At 43.9% G+C, this 13,050-nt stretch overlaps 1 protein-coding gene across 3 annotated transcripts in view; it reads left to right on the forward strand.

Moving 5' to 3' along the window:
- Positions 1-7,873, forward strand: part of LOC126522943 (uncharacterized) — a 538,767-nt gene extending 530,894 nt beyond the window's left edge. For all 3 annotated transcript variants that reach the window (XM_055066617.1, XM_055066618.1, XM_055066619.1), the window contains exons 12-13: positions 619-827; positions 6,212-7,873. In XM_055066617.1, coding sequence (XP_054922592.1) covers positions 619-827; positions 6,212-6,351 — 349 coding nt within the window. In that variant the 3' untranslated portion in view covers positions 6,352-7,873. The remainder of the gene's footprint in view (positions 1-618; positions 828-6,211) is intronic.
- Positions 7,874-13,050: the final 5,177 nt, after the last annotated feature.

Here is a 13,050-nt window from a genome sequence, read left to right on the forward strand (position 1 = left end):
TGTGGGATACGTGTAATATTTTTCTGAATAAAGCAGACAGGCAGTGACATAACATCAAGTGTGAGTATAACACTTGATGTCATTGCTGATAAATACAATATTATAGTAAAACAAAATTTGAGCACAAACAAAGGAGTGGTAAACACCCTTCTTTTTTTTTAGTTGTTAAGATAAACATGCATGTCACTGTAGTTATCACAGTGTCCTGCTGATATATATCTGATAATGATGAGTATCTGATCACTTTACCTTGTGTCCTTGGCCTCAATGCCAGTACCACTAGCATGATTATGAGGGCAGCACTAACCTTTTTATAAGACAATGCACTGGGTGCATGGCATTATAGATGCCACAATATTGTAAACTTGTATATCTGCACTTTTTTGCGCACTTCATTTTTATCACACATTATCATCACTTCTTCCCATCTCCCTTTCTTAGTGCAGATTAGCAGGCCAGACCAAGCAACCTCGCTACATTCCTGTAGATAAATACCACTTTGTGTTTCCTTCTCTCTCTTCTAGTGTCCTGCATTTTCTTCCTGTTGCCATTGACTTTGTTCCTGTGCCTGATGGTCTGTGCATTTCTAAAAAAAAAACTGCGTTTTTCTTCACACAGCTACCTGCTTCCCGACCGGACCAAAGGGAGCAAGCAGAAGACGCCCGTGGTGAAGAAGTGCTGCAACCCCAAGTGGAACCACACGTTTGTCTACCCAGACGTGTCCCTGGATGAACTGAAGGACCGCTGCCTTGAGCTGACCATCTGGGACTATGACAAGATCACGAGCAATGACTTCCTGGGTGGTGTGCGGCTTGGCCTTGGCACAGGTGCATTGTTTTTGCTTCCCTCTTATGGATGCTTTCATGTACAAGTAACAGTACATTGCCATTGTCTCTAGTGCAATATTCTCATGAAATGTTAAAGGATTGTTCATCTGTAGAGTTTTTGTAAATAGGTGTAAGCACAGAATGCTTGATTGTTTCTTGTTGTTTGGTCATCATCAAGGTACATATGTTGCATTGCACGTCCAAGTCAAAGTTAAATTGAAAGTCTCAAAACTGCGCAATGGGTTAGAAGGAATGCTGTAGTGGAGGGCTCCACATTAGTTTTTTGTACTGTGCCGTCTTGAACACAAAAGACAGAATAGGACACAGGCAGGAGCGCGATTCTGCACCCCCCAAAACTCATTAGAATTCGCAGGCAAGTAAACCAGGTCAGCTAAAAGATTGCTAATAAACTGTACGTGATAGGACATGTGCGCAAATTTGTTGAATGCAAAAAAGAAGTTGTGTATAGTATCCCATCGACACGTGGTCGAGGATACGTTGGCCAAACAAAATGACGTGTCAACACTAGACTCGGAGAGCATCGTATTAACATGGGACACATGTCAACAGATGTTAGCGCATGCCATTGTTTGATAGCGTAATTACACATGTAAGCGACAGAATGGAGCGAGTGGTGGTCGCGGCCTTTCATATGTGAATGAAACGTGAAGGTGAATGCGTGAGCAATCTGCCATTTACACTAACCCGAAGTGAGATTGACCTAATGCGTGGCACAGAAAAAGAAAGCAATGGAGATGCCCATGCATGTTGTTCAGGTGTAAGAGTATCCAATCATATGCCTATTTCATATAAATGTTATGCTAACCTATCCAAAATAAAACAGTTGTTAGTTTGTGCTCCTGCCTCTGTCCTGTTCTGTGTTCAATACAGTGTGGTATGAAAACTAAGTATGTACAACCAAGTAGCCCCAGTCACAGAAATTCTAGTTCTGAATTCATTTCGATCAACTGGGATTCTTTAATGTCCACCTAAATATAACCACACGGGTGCTTTTGCATTACTTCCTCATTGGAATGCGGCGATCATGGCCAGTAATCAATCTCACAAGCATTTCCTCAGAAGCAGAACACCAGAACCACTGAGCCACCACTGGCTGGTATACAGTCACCGACCGATAATTCGGACTTCACGGGGAGTCTCAAGTATCAGATTCGCCTCAAAACAAGTGACTTTATTCCATGAGTGAGAGAAAAAATGTGCAGAAACTGGTCTACCAATGATTCTGGCTACAGCACAGTTGCCGTGATGTCTGTGTGGATAAACATCAGAAATTTACGGAGTCACAGGGTGGTGACCTCAGCAAAGAATATAACCTCTGACAAGCGCACCAGTACGACTTATCGCCACCAACACTATTGGAATAAGCATCTTTAGCTATTGCTCATCCGCGCATGTGGTGTAGTGCGTAGCGCCACTGTAACGCGTACTGCACATATTTATGTGAGATAACCCAAATGTGCCGGCACTTCCTGCCGCCTCTTGGAATGGGACTGTTTCAAGTGCGAATCACTTGCAGAAACAAAAAAAGCCTGCCTTCGCCACATTGGCTTAAAGCTGCATGCACGTTGCAGCGCTCAGGAGCAGCGTGGGCATGAAGAATGCTGACTGCACAGACACTGCAGTCCGCGCTGGCAAACACCCGCGTACTAAACAGAAAGCATACTAGTACAATGACAGTGAGCACTTATAGGTGATGCAATGCACACATATCACGCAGGACAATCAACAGCATGTAATGGCTGGTACCATGTTACAATCAAGCGGTACCAGTTTCGCACAGTAGCAGATTGTTGCACAAATGCATGCACAAAAGTCGGTGAAAGCCGTGTGGATTGTCCACTCCAACACTGTTTCCTGCCTATGTCTCGAAATGCTGCTCACCTTTGCATTATAGCATGGTCATGCGAGAGAGACAGAATGTTTTCCTACTGTGGAAAAGAAAAAAGACAAAAATTTGCAGTTTTGTCCAAGGGACAAAGCATTGACAGCAGTAGAAAGGTTTAGAGTTGGACTGGAACTCCTAGGGCACTGTTCGTAACTATGTGCGGGTGCAGTACGTTGGCACACACCAGGATGGAAGGAAACTCCTACTGAGCAGAAGGACAGCACTCTGGCAGCTAATAGGCGTCGGAGAACGCTAGTGTCATGAGCACTGCCAATGGCATTGTAGGCGTCGCACATCAAAGCTGCACGAGATGGGACCGGTACAAGTGAAATCACATTACTTTCAGATTATGAGCCGTAATACTGTTTCACAATTTTTATGTGAAAGCATCAAATGACCCATTGATCATAAAAGCTTGCGTCTGCAGCAGTGAAAGGGCACCTAAATTCCGATTGGCTGCGACTCCATGTCTCGGAACGCACTTCAATGGAGCAGAGCGGGCGAATTAGAACATCTGCTGCAGCGATAGCACGCCAGGTGTTGCATAAGGGGAGAGGGCATCGCCATGATGCCACGTCATCGGCGCGCCTCAACAGAGCAGATATGGCTAAGCGATGCCACGGGGCGAGACGGGCTGTCGTCGGCAAGGCGGCAAGACGCAAGGTGCGCACGTGTGGATGCCACCATCTCACTCTCAGAAGCCAGAGTGTGGTCCATATCTCTTGCTTTCACCCCCACTGGGCTTAGCTGCTGCGCATGCCTCCCGGCCTCGATGGCTGCTGCTGCTTCTTTGGTCTCGCGTCGCACATGACGTTGGTGACATGCGGCGTCCTTGATTTTTCAGCAACATCGTCCAAATGATTCCAGTCTACAGCCAACATGCTAAGGTAGAAACCGTATTAAGAAAAATAACCCACACCAATTGAATCGCAAAACTATATAACATACCCCGCAGCATAACTCGGAAGACATCACTCGCAGCGCAAAGCTCGAAGGGCCACTCAGTCGCGTTTAGTTGGACATTAAATCCAACACATTAAATCTATGGGGCCAGTGGCAGTGCTACGAAGCAGTCCGAATTATTGGTTGGCGACTGTGTTTGCTTTCCTGTACATGATGACTAATACTGTGCCAGTTTATAGCAAAATGTTAGGGCTACACTTTTAAGTATGGGAAAAGCAGTGAGCACGAACCTATTCAGCTTGCAGGACAGATGTTATGCACATCAGTTGCAGCAACTTGCCATGTCTAGGGGCATCATCTTCGCCATCATAATGGTGTTGCAGGAGCGAGAAAGACGATAACTGGCCTGACCAGTATCCCAATTGCCATCATTTCTTTGTTCTTACTGGCATAGATGCATACAGAGGCAGCCAGTAGGGAGATAGAAGATATTCACCGAGAGGTTGTGAGATACAGTGGAATCTCGCTAATTCGAAATCTCTTAAATTTAGTTGACGGGTATTTCAATCTGATCTGTTGGTCCCGGCAAAGTCCTTCATATATAAGTAGAGAAAAACTCCCGCAAATTTGAACTATGAAACACGCAACTGGTCATTTTGAAGAAAATTTATAATCCTCATGGACCACTTTTTGGACAAACCCAAGCCGACCGCGAAGGTTCGATGCGTTGTTCCCGTAATATCAGATGCTGTGAAAATGACTGCACTGTGGGAAGCTGAGACAGAACCGACGAAGCTGGAGCAGCACACACCCTCTTTTCCCGTCACATTAAAAGGAGCAGGAACGAAACCTTACCAGCCACTTGATCCACACAAGCTCTCCTGCACCCCTTCCTCTCTCTAGTATGCTTGATCACATTACCATGCACATGATCAGCTCCAACATTGGGCACACGGGAAGACAGTGCAGATCAAGGCACCATTTAGCTCACCCTGGTCCATTTTCCCTCGCACCCACAGCAAACGCCGCCACAGATGCGACCTTATTGCACTTGGAGTTAATACAGAACCTAAGCTTCTTCAGGCACATGTCCTCGCGCACTGATGGAGGAAAGATGACTTTCAGTGCGAGCCCAGTGATGGTTTTGGGTTTTGTGCACTGTAGCGCACAATTGATGGGGTGATATATTCAAAGAGGCTCTCCTTAGTTCAAACTCTGCCGGACTACATTGTGTATGAATACATGTACAGAAGCTCTGTCCTCTAGCATTTCTTTCGTAGCCAAGAAAAGTTGTCCACGAGAATGAGCATCAAACCGTAACATTTGTCGCTGACACCTGGAGAACTAGTGTTGATTAGGCCTAACAGCCAAAGCAGTGTGGTTGTAATGAGAATTCGCCACTGGCCGAAGGGGTGATGGAAGACAAACCATCGCGAGACGTTTGCTGCTGATCGAGGGGCTCATCAGTCATCTGACCACACATCGTGCACATGGGCTAGAGTGAGGGTTGTAGAAGTAGCATTCAGGTACACAGGCGACCTGCCAGCTACAATGAATGTGCTTACGAAGCTCGTCTGCGTGCCTGCTGAGTGAAATGGGTTAAGTTCGCATGTAGGCAGAAAGCACTGAGCTGATTTTGATCAACACAGCCTAAACTGACACAATAATGCAGTCAAGGTAGCATGCAACATCTGTACTTCAAAACAATATGTGTTAGCATCGGGCCATGCGTAGGGTGAAGTTCGCTTATGGTTTGTATACTCGGAGGACATTGTACCAAAATGTACACTCTTCAGCATTCTGGTCTGTAGCTTCATAACCTTCACAATTAACTTTGCTCACATATCGCCAGGAAATTTTGAATTCTGTTTCTGTTCCCTATAATTTAACTTTGTTTTCTTATGAATATGCCACCTAATACGGACATACTAAGTGAAAAGAGAATTCCTTTATCTATGTTTTGTTAGTCTGCTATATAGTCTGAAAAAATTTTTGCTAGGGCAAGCAAGCATGTATGTGCTGAGACTACCCAACAGGCAAGCTTCTCCCCATGAGCCTGAAAGTTAGGAGGAGCATACATTTTTCTTGTTATGTGTGGCTTTCAAATGCTGCCTGGCCAATCATATGTGTTCATCTAAGTTCTTAGTGGTCCTTGAAACCTTTGAATGCACAAGGCCTTGAAAACCCTTAAAATTTCATGGAGTGCTTTAAATCCTTGAAATTAAATTGGCTCGATGTATTTTATTTGAACACATGGCCACAAACAGGGTGCAGTGCAAGACTCAAGTTTACGCACTCTGTTTAGCAGCTTAGCAGGGGTTCAGTTTTGGAATTTCTTGTGTACCTTTTCATTTGTGTCCTTTAATAAAAGCAGCTGTATAGTTAATGATAGTGTTGTGTTTTTTAGTTTTCAAGCATAAATTGTTATTAGTCCTTGAAATAGCTTTTGTTAGCACCTTGGAAGACCTTAAAAACCCTTGAAAAATGTTTCCACCTAAATTGCTGCTAGCCCTTGTTTACCTCAAGTTTGTTTTCTGCATTTTGCCAACACGACTTCTAAATGTATTTCTCACAGGAAAGCTGTACGGACGTGACGTGGACTGGATGGATTCACATGGCGAAGAGGTGATCTTGTGGCGTTCCATGTTGGAGAGGCCAAACCTCTGGATCGACGGATCACTGCTCCTGAGGCCAACGATGCAATCTAAGCGCTGAAGCCTCGGAACGAATCGAGTCGAAAAAGAAAGGGACTTCACTCTTCATCCATTCCCGACAACACGCATCTCTCCCATACTACTAGTTTTCAGACAACAGCCTACTGCCAGAACTGTGAGTGAAGCACAACAGAGACAGTGCGTTTTCCAGCAAGAGTACTCGGCGCAGTGTTCTCCTGTCTGTCGAGAAGCCACCGCCACCAGACGGTGACTGGTTCAGTGCGAGACGGTCACAGTCGACGGTTCTCCGAATCTGCGACGACCTTGAAAAAGCCAAAGCTGCCGCCAATGTACATAGAGGCGAGAACTCTCTGCTCAAAAATGCAACACCTTTGTACATCTAGATGCAAGTGCTCCGTACAATGTGCACGCACACACACACACACACACAAAATGCGCGCGACTCTCTCTGTCTCGATTGACATATCAGATGCGACTGCATTTAAGTTGCTGTTAACAGATACATTTTATATTACATATATAGATATATATATATATATAACTGTTTGGAAAGGCTCCATTTACGCTACGTTGAAGAGTCTGTAAATAGCCACTGTCAAGCTTGTTGGTTTAACGCTTGCTCTATACTATAGTTGTTTGCTGTTTCATACCGTTTTTGACCGAGTCATGTGTCATGTTGTGACTTGCCGCTGAATGCCATCATATTGTTGTGGGCTGCTATTAAAGTGTCCTCCTTTTTTTTTTCCTTCCCATTTCTCCCGTTAAGCTTGCTTATTTTGTGAATCTCTGTTGTTCATAAATAAGCTTCAAACACATTTGCACTCCGCTGGTCCATCTGAAGACTCTCTATGAAAGGCTGGTGTAAATGGGTGTTGTTTCGATATTTATTTTTATAAACATGTCACATATATATATATATACACATATATATATATATGCTATAGTTTAAAGGAAAGACAATAACAGCTCTTTTCTTCACGCATGCCTTCGAAACAACTCACTTGCTACATTCCTCCAGCATTAATGGAGTCACCGGATTTGTTGCTTCATCTGTTGTTAGACAATTTCCTCCTGTGACCGTGTGTCTTGGCAATGATGAGCACTATTTCTTTTTGTAATTTTATTTTTCGAAAGTGTACATAACAGCATGTGATGGATAGGCCTGTGTCATGTTTACAGATACAATACACAGACTGCCTGCGTGTTGCAGGCATTGGTGGCTGAGCCACCAGTCATATCTCAGTCTGCGTACGCTCGGCAGCACCTGCTAGCATGTGTATTTGGAAATGTGACACGGATCTATAAAAGAAAGACTTTTTACTGTATCTTGGGGGAACTAGGGGTAACAGTGTGTTGTTGCTCACAAGTATCTGCTGATGCACAAAACGAACACAGTCTACGCTGTGCGTGTGTGTGACTCGAGCTTGTGTTGTATCATTTTTTGGAAACACCCAAAGTGTGTCTGTCACGTGCACTCTGCCTACAGTTCTGCTTTTTTTTTTCCCCTCTCTCTCTACTTTTGAGATGATCTTATTTTAATAAAAATTACCATGCAAAAGTTTCACGAGCGTAATTGGTACTGTTGCAGCTCGGCGATTACCTGCAGCAGTGGTGACAAGAAACATCAGCCGCTTGAGACGGCATGTGGATAGAATATACCTGTAAGCCCATCCTGACCAGCTGAATTAACTCTTTTACTGTTAGAGAGTTCTACCATCTCAATAAGCATGCAAATCTTCATGGAATATCGGGTTACCAAATACATGAACAAGTAGCAACAGTGTTGGCAGGGACATCTTGTGACGCTTTGTCCAACCACAATGAAGTATAGCAAAAGCTTGAGAATTCGAACTGCAATGTTGGTCCTGGCAAAACCTCGTGTATTTGAATAGAGAAATCACAAGTTAGAACTTCAAAAATTGCGCAACAGTTATTTCAAACAAGATTTCTCCTTCCCATGGACCACCTTTCAGACAAACCGGAGCCAAAAAGGCAAAGGTTTGTTGCGTCGCTAAATGTTGTGTGCTGTAAAAATGACGAGGAAAGGCGTGAACGGGGGAGCGGAGTTCGAGCCAAAGCAAGCAGAGTGGCACAATCCCTCCTTTCCCATCCGGTTTAGAAGGAGCAGGAAGGAGCCCCCAACATGCACTTGGTCACGTTACCACACTCCTCACATACGCTCCGCCGCCCTAGCACCCTTAATCACATTACCGCTCGATCGCATCATCTCCAACATTCAGCACGCGGGAGGACGATGCACTTCAAGCCACCATCCTTCTCGGCTTGCCCTTACACATTTTCACTCGCACACACAGCAAACGGCGCACAAGGCGCAATCTTGTCACACTTGTACTTTACAGGAAACATGGACATCTTCCAGCACATGTCCTCACACATTGATGGAGGAAGGATAAGACTTTCAATGTGAGCGCAATGACGGTTTTGGCTTTGTGCGCTGTACTACACAATTGATTGGGTGCTATATTTAAAGAGGACTCGCCTTAGTTCAAGCTCCGTTTTATTTTAATCGATTTCCGGTCCTCTTGGAGCTCAAATTAATGAGATTCTTTTGTATTTGTGTTACGTGGGTGTCCTTGGAGAAGAAATGTTTTTTGTTTTAAACTTGCATGTTAAGAACTTGCATGTTGTTTTTGCCGACACTACACAGCCCCAACTAAGCAGAATATGTTTGGTTACTACAATAGCAGCGCTGTATCCTCTGGTTAAACTGTGCATCACCAGGTGGCACCACCAACTAACCCAATCTCAGGTAACCTGCTATACTGCAAAATGCAGTACGTTTACAGACAAGCCTAGATTTTTTATTGTCACTGAGGCTGGCCAGTCTCAATAATCTGTGGTAGCACTCTTGTACACGGTGGTCTAAGAGAAACAAACCCAGAGTAAGTGAACACGTGAACTGTGAGGCAACATTAATATGCAAAACGTTGTTTGGTGTCAGTTGCTCTATAAAGTGCTGGACGATGTCGGCAGTGTGACGCTTGTCTTTCATCTACTTGTATAATATCATCTTGCAGTTAACATCTTTACTTGCTTGGGGTTCAGTTCATCTTGGGCCACCTAGTCGCAGTAATCGGATGTTTTAGAAAACATCCTGTCCAACTTTCATGTTCAGTGACATCACACATCGTGGATGAGCAGGCACACGTGAAATAATTTGGCAGCTCATTGTCCCTCGTCATCTGATACATTTTGTAGCTTTCTATCGATTTGTTAATGTGAAGAATTGTTAGCATACATTAGGCACTTTGAGTTTATCTTGCCTCTTACGCTGATCCAGTGACCTAAGTTGTACATTAGCTTGGGCCACTAAGTATGTGTTCGCAGTTGTTATGCCACATTGGTCGTTTCTTTAGCTGGATATACATTATCAGGATATGCATGATATATCTGGGCTACTAGGTATGTGTGCTCGTGGTCGTGATGCCGTTGTGGTCATTTCTTCAACTGGACATGTGCAGGGATAAGCATGTCATGACAATGGCATTATTGAGATGACACTAATGTCACTTGATGTTTTGCAGAACCCCGAATGATACTGGATAGCCAGCTACCTGCTAAATGCCTTGCATAACATCAATTCCCAGGGTGCATGAGATATGGATAATTTTTCAGATGCAGTTAAAAAGGTTGCCAACTTTTGTGTCACCGGCTTCTCCACAAACACTAAGTTGTTTATAGAGCAAAACATAACATGATGCGATACAAAAAAAAAAGTAATACAGCCGTACGCCATAGTACTCTTCACAAAAGTACATCAACAGCCAAATAATAAAAGGCAGCAACAATACGGGATGTTCTACACTTTTCATGGTCTAGTCAATGCAGTGCTTAAATCGGGGGGGGGGGGGGGGGGGGGGGCGTGGGCCCCGGGTGCACGGGGCCAGTAAGGGGGGGGTGTCATATACGTCTGAAGACACTCGAAAATTGTAGATATCCTCGCCTTCCTCAACTACACCCGGGTGGGGTGACAGAAGAGCTAAGGGCTCCGGGTGCCAGACGACCTAGCTACGCCACTGGGCCCAGCCCCCCTCCATTTTTTTAAGGAGAGGCTCGACTCCCCCCCCCCCCCCCCCCTCGGCAGGTCAACTGCAGCGCTGCGGCACCCATTCGACAAGCGCTGGAGGCGATTTTATCAGCAGTAGTGCCTTGTGCGGTGCAATTCAAACTCTCCAATTCTTCGATTAATGATTTAGTCGCCCTTGATTGGTTGATGTGCCATAAGCAAAAGCAGGAAAGCATGTATTGTCATACTGCTGCATGGCATTTCCCCAAGGCACTGTACATGACGGTCACCAACCTTGTTCGACTAAGATTCTTGGCACAGCATACTGTTCCATTAGCCCCCTGAGTGTGAAGCTGCCTGCTTGTTAAATAGTAAAGGTTCATCTTGGTTTCTTTAGATTACCAGTTAATTTTCATTAATTTAGTTGTGAGTTATGAGTGCTGTGTGCATGTATTTTGTCGGTAAGTGCATACGAAACCACAAAATATATTGTAGTGTCTGAGGTTGACAGTGACACAAAACCCCTAATGTTCTGTGTCGCAGCTATACTTATTTTCTTTGAGTTTACTTATCTTTAACCCTTTACCTGCCAAGTTATTTTAGAAGAAAAAAGCTTTTCCAAAGTGCTTGATATCAGCACATTATATAAATCAACGAAACATACACTCAGTATAATATACTTATTTTCAGAACACCCATAAAAATTTGTTTAATTCTATAAAATGTTGTCTTCACTACACTGCGTCATGGATATGTTAAACATGAACGTTTGAGTGCAGTGGGGTCTTGTGGGGACACAGCGTGCCTGGGAGGTCCTAGATGGCCTGTCAAAATAAAGTGTGCCTCCTCCTCCTCCTTCTTCTTGAAGTTGGCTTTTTCAGCACCATTAAAGTAAACAAAAACTGGACGTCCCAGACGCGACTTCTGTGGCCAGTGGGTGTTGTGACAAAACCAAATGCCGTGTAATAGAACCACATGTAGTGATGTATAGGAAGGCCCTAGCATCAAACCCAGTATCACAAGGAGTGCCATTCCACAGTCTTCACAGCACGTATGCGTTTCCTTCTGTTTATACATTTTTTTGCCCATAATATCACTATCGCTTTCGTGTCCAAGTTTAGTGCTCTTCAGAGTTTGCGGAATTCCCACTGACTGCCTTTTTTTTTTCAGCAGTTTCCTTGCGGTCAGCTTCCGTCACACGTTCCATCCAATGACGTCATTATTCTTGTTAACAACTTTAGTGGTAAATTCCGGTAGTCGATTCAGACCTCCGCGTCGGATTGCAAGGCATATCCTACATTGCATATCCGAGTCAGAGAAAGCACATGCCTTCAGAACGGCAGGTCACTTTAACAAGATTCGAGTCCCCTCGATTGTCCCTTATGGTGAGGGCGCGCGCGCGCACGCACACACGCACACACACACGCATATATATATATATATATATATATATATATATATATATATATATATATATATATATGATTCAAGGAAAGGTTATGTAGGTCCGGTGCATAGGTAGTTGAAGAAACGAAGGAGTACACTTACGAAAATTGCATCTTTTAATGTTTTACCGTTTCGGCCGTGGCACGGCCTTCGTCAGAAAACACTGACGAAAGTTTTTCTTTTTTTTTTTTTCTGACGTAGGCTGCGCCACGGCCGGAACGTTAAAACGTTAAAATATGCAATTTTCGTATGTGTGCTCCTTCGTTTCTTCAACTATATATATATAAAAGAAACGTATGAAGTTAACTTTACCAACGTTTCCGCAGGTAGTCCAGCCGAAACGTCAGTAAACTCTTGGCATTTTTCCTACATGCTTCTGTTCGTTGACCTGTCTATATATATATATATATATATATATATATATATATATATATATATATATATATATATATATAGAGAGAGAGAGAGAGAGAGAGAGAGAGAGGTGTCTCCCAACCAACTTTAGCCAGAGTTTTAAAATATGCGAATGCCACGTAGCTGCACAGAACCAAGGTAACGTTGTTTGCCGTCGCTGGGAGAAACGAATTTTTTTTTTATTCGGTCTCATTACATAATTAGTTTTATTAATTAATCAACTTCTCAAATTTTATATTTACATAAAAGTGTCAATGAGAAGACTGTAGAGCGACATCAAAAACTCCCGATACAGCTTTCTGTTGCTCAATACGTGCTACATAGGTGTTTTTCCGTGCGTGAATTAAGTCCGCAAATGCAAGCAAAATTGCCGCTCGAGGCACGAGATTTACGCGATCATGTTTAATGCAATGCATGCATAGTGATGAATATAGTATCGCAGCTGCATATCGAGTTGGTAACGGAATTACACAGCTCCCGTCGTAGCCTCAATGCCAGCGCCACATTCAATTTGCAAGGAGGCAAAAGGAAAAAGAAACAATGCTACGAACAAAACTAAACAAAACTTGCAATCTGAAACAGGATCCATCACTAAGTGTATGAAAGTGAGGATTCAAAACGTTAACAGACGCTCGTGCCGTTCAAATCGTGCAACAATCTCCGGCAAAGTAAGAACCCTTCACTCGTACAATAACATCACTTACCGAGCCGAAATAAAGCGGTGTTGTTCCTGCCGTTCTTGCAAACAGGATTCGAAGTATTCCACTCCAAAACTCGTATCACCTTAAGCAAGCGAACAGCACGAACGAACCGCCACCGACAGTTCCAAAATGGACAAAAAAGAGCGCGAAG

The sequence above is a fragment of the Dermacentor andersoni genome, chromosome 6 (genome assembly GCF_023375885.2).
Source record: "Dermacentor andersoni chromosome 6, qqDerAnde1_hic_scaffold, whole genome shotgun sequence".
NCBI lineage: Eukaryota > Metazoa > Arthropoda > Arachnida > Ixodida > Ixodidae > Dermacentor > Dermacentor andersoni.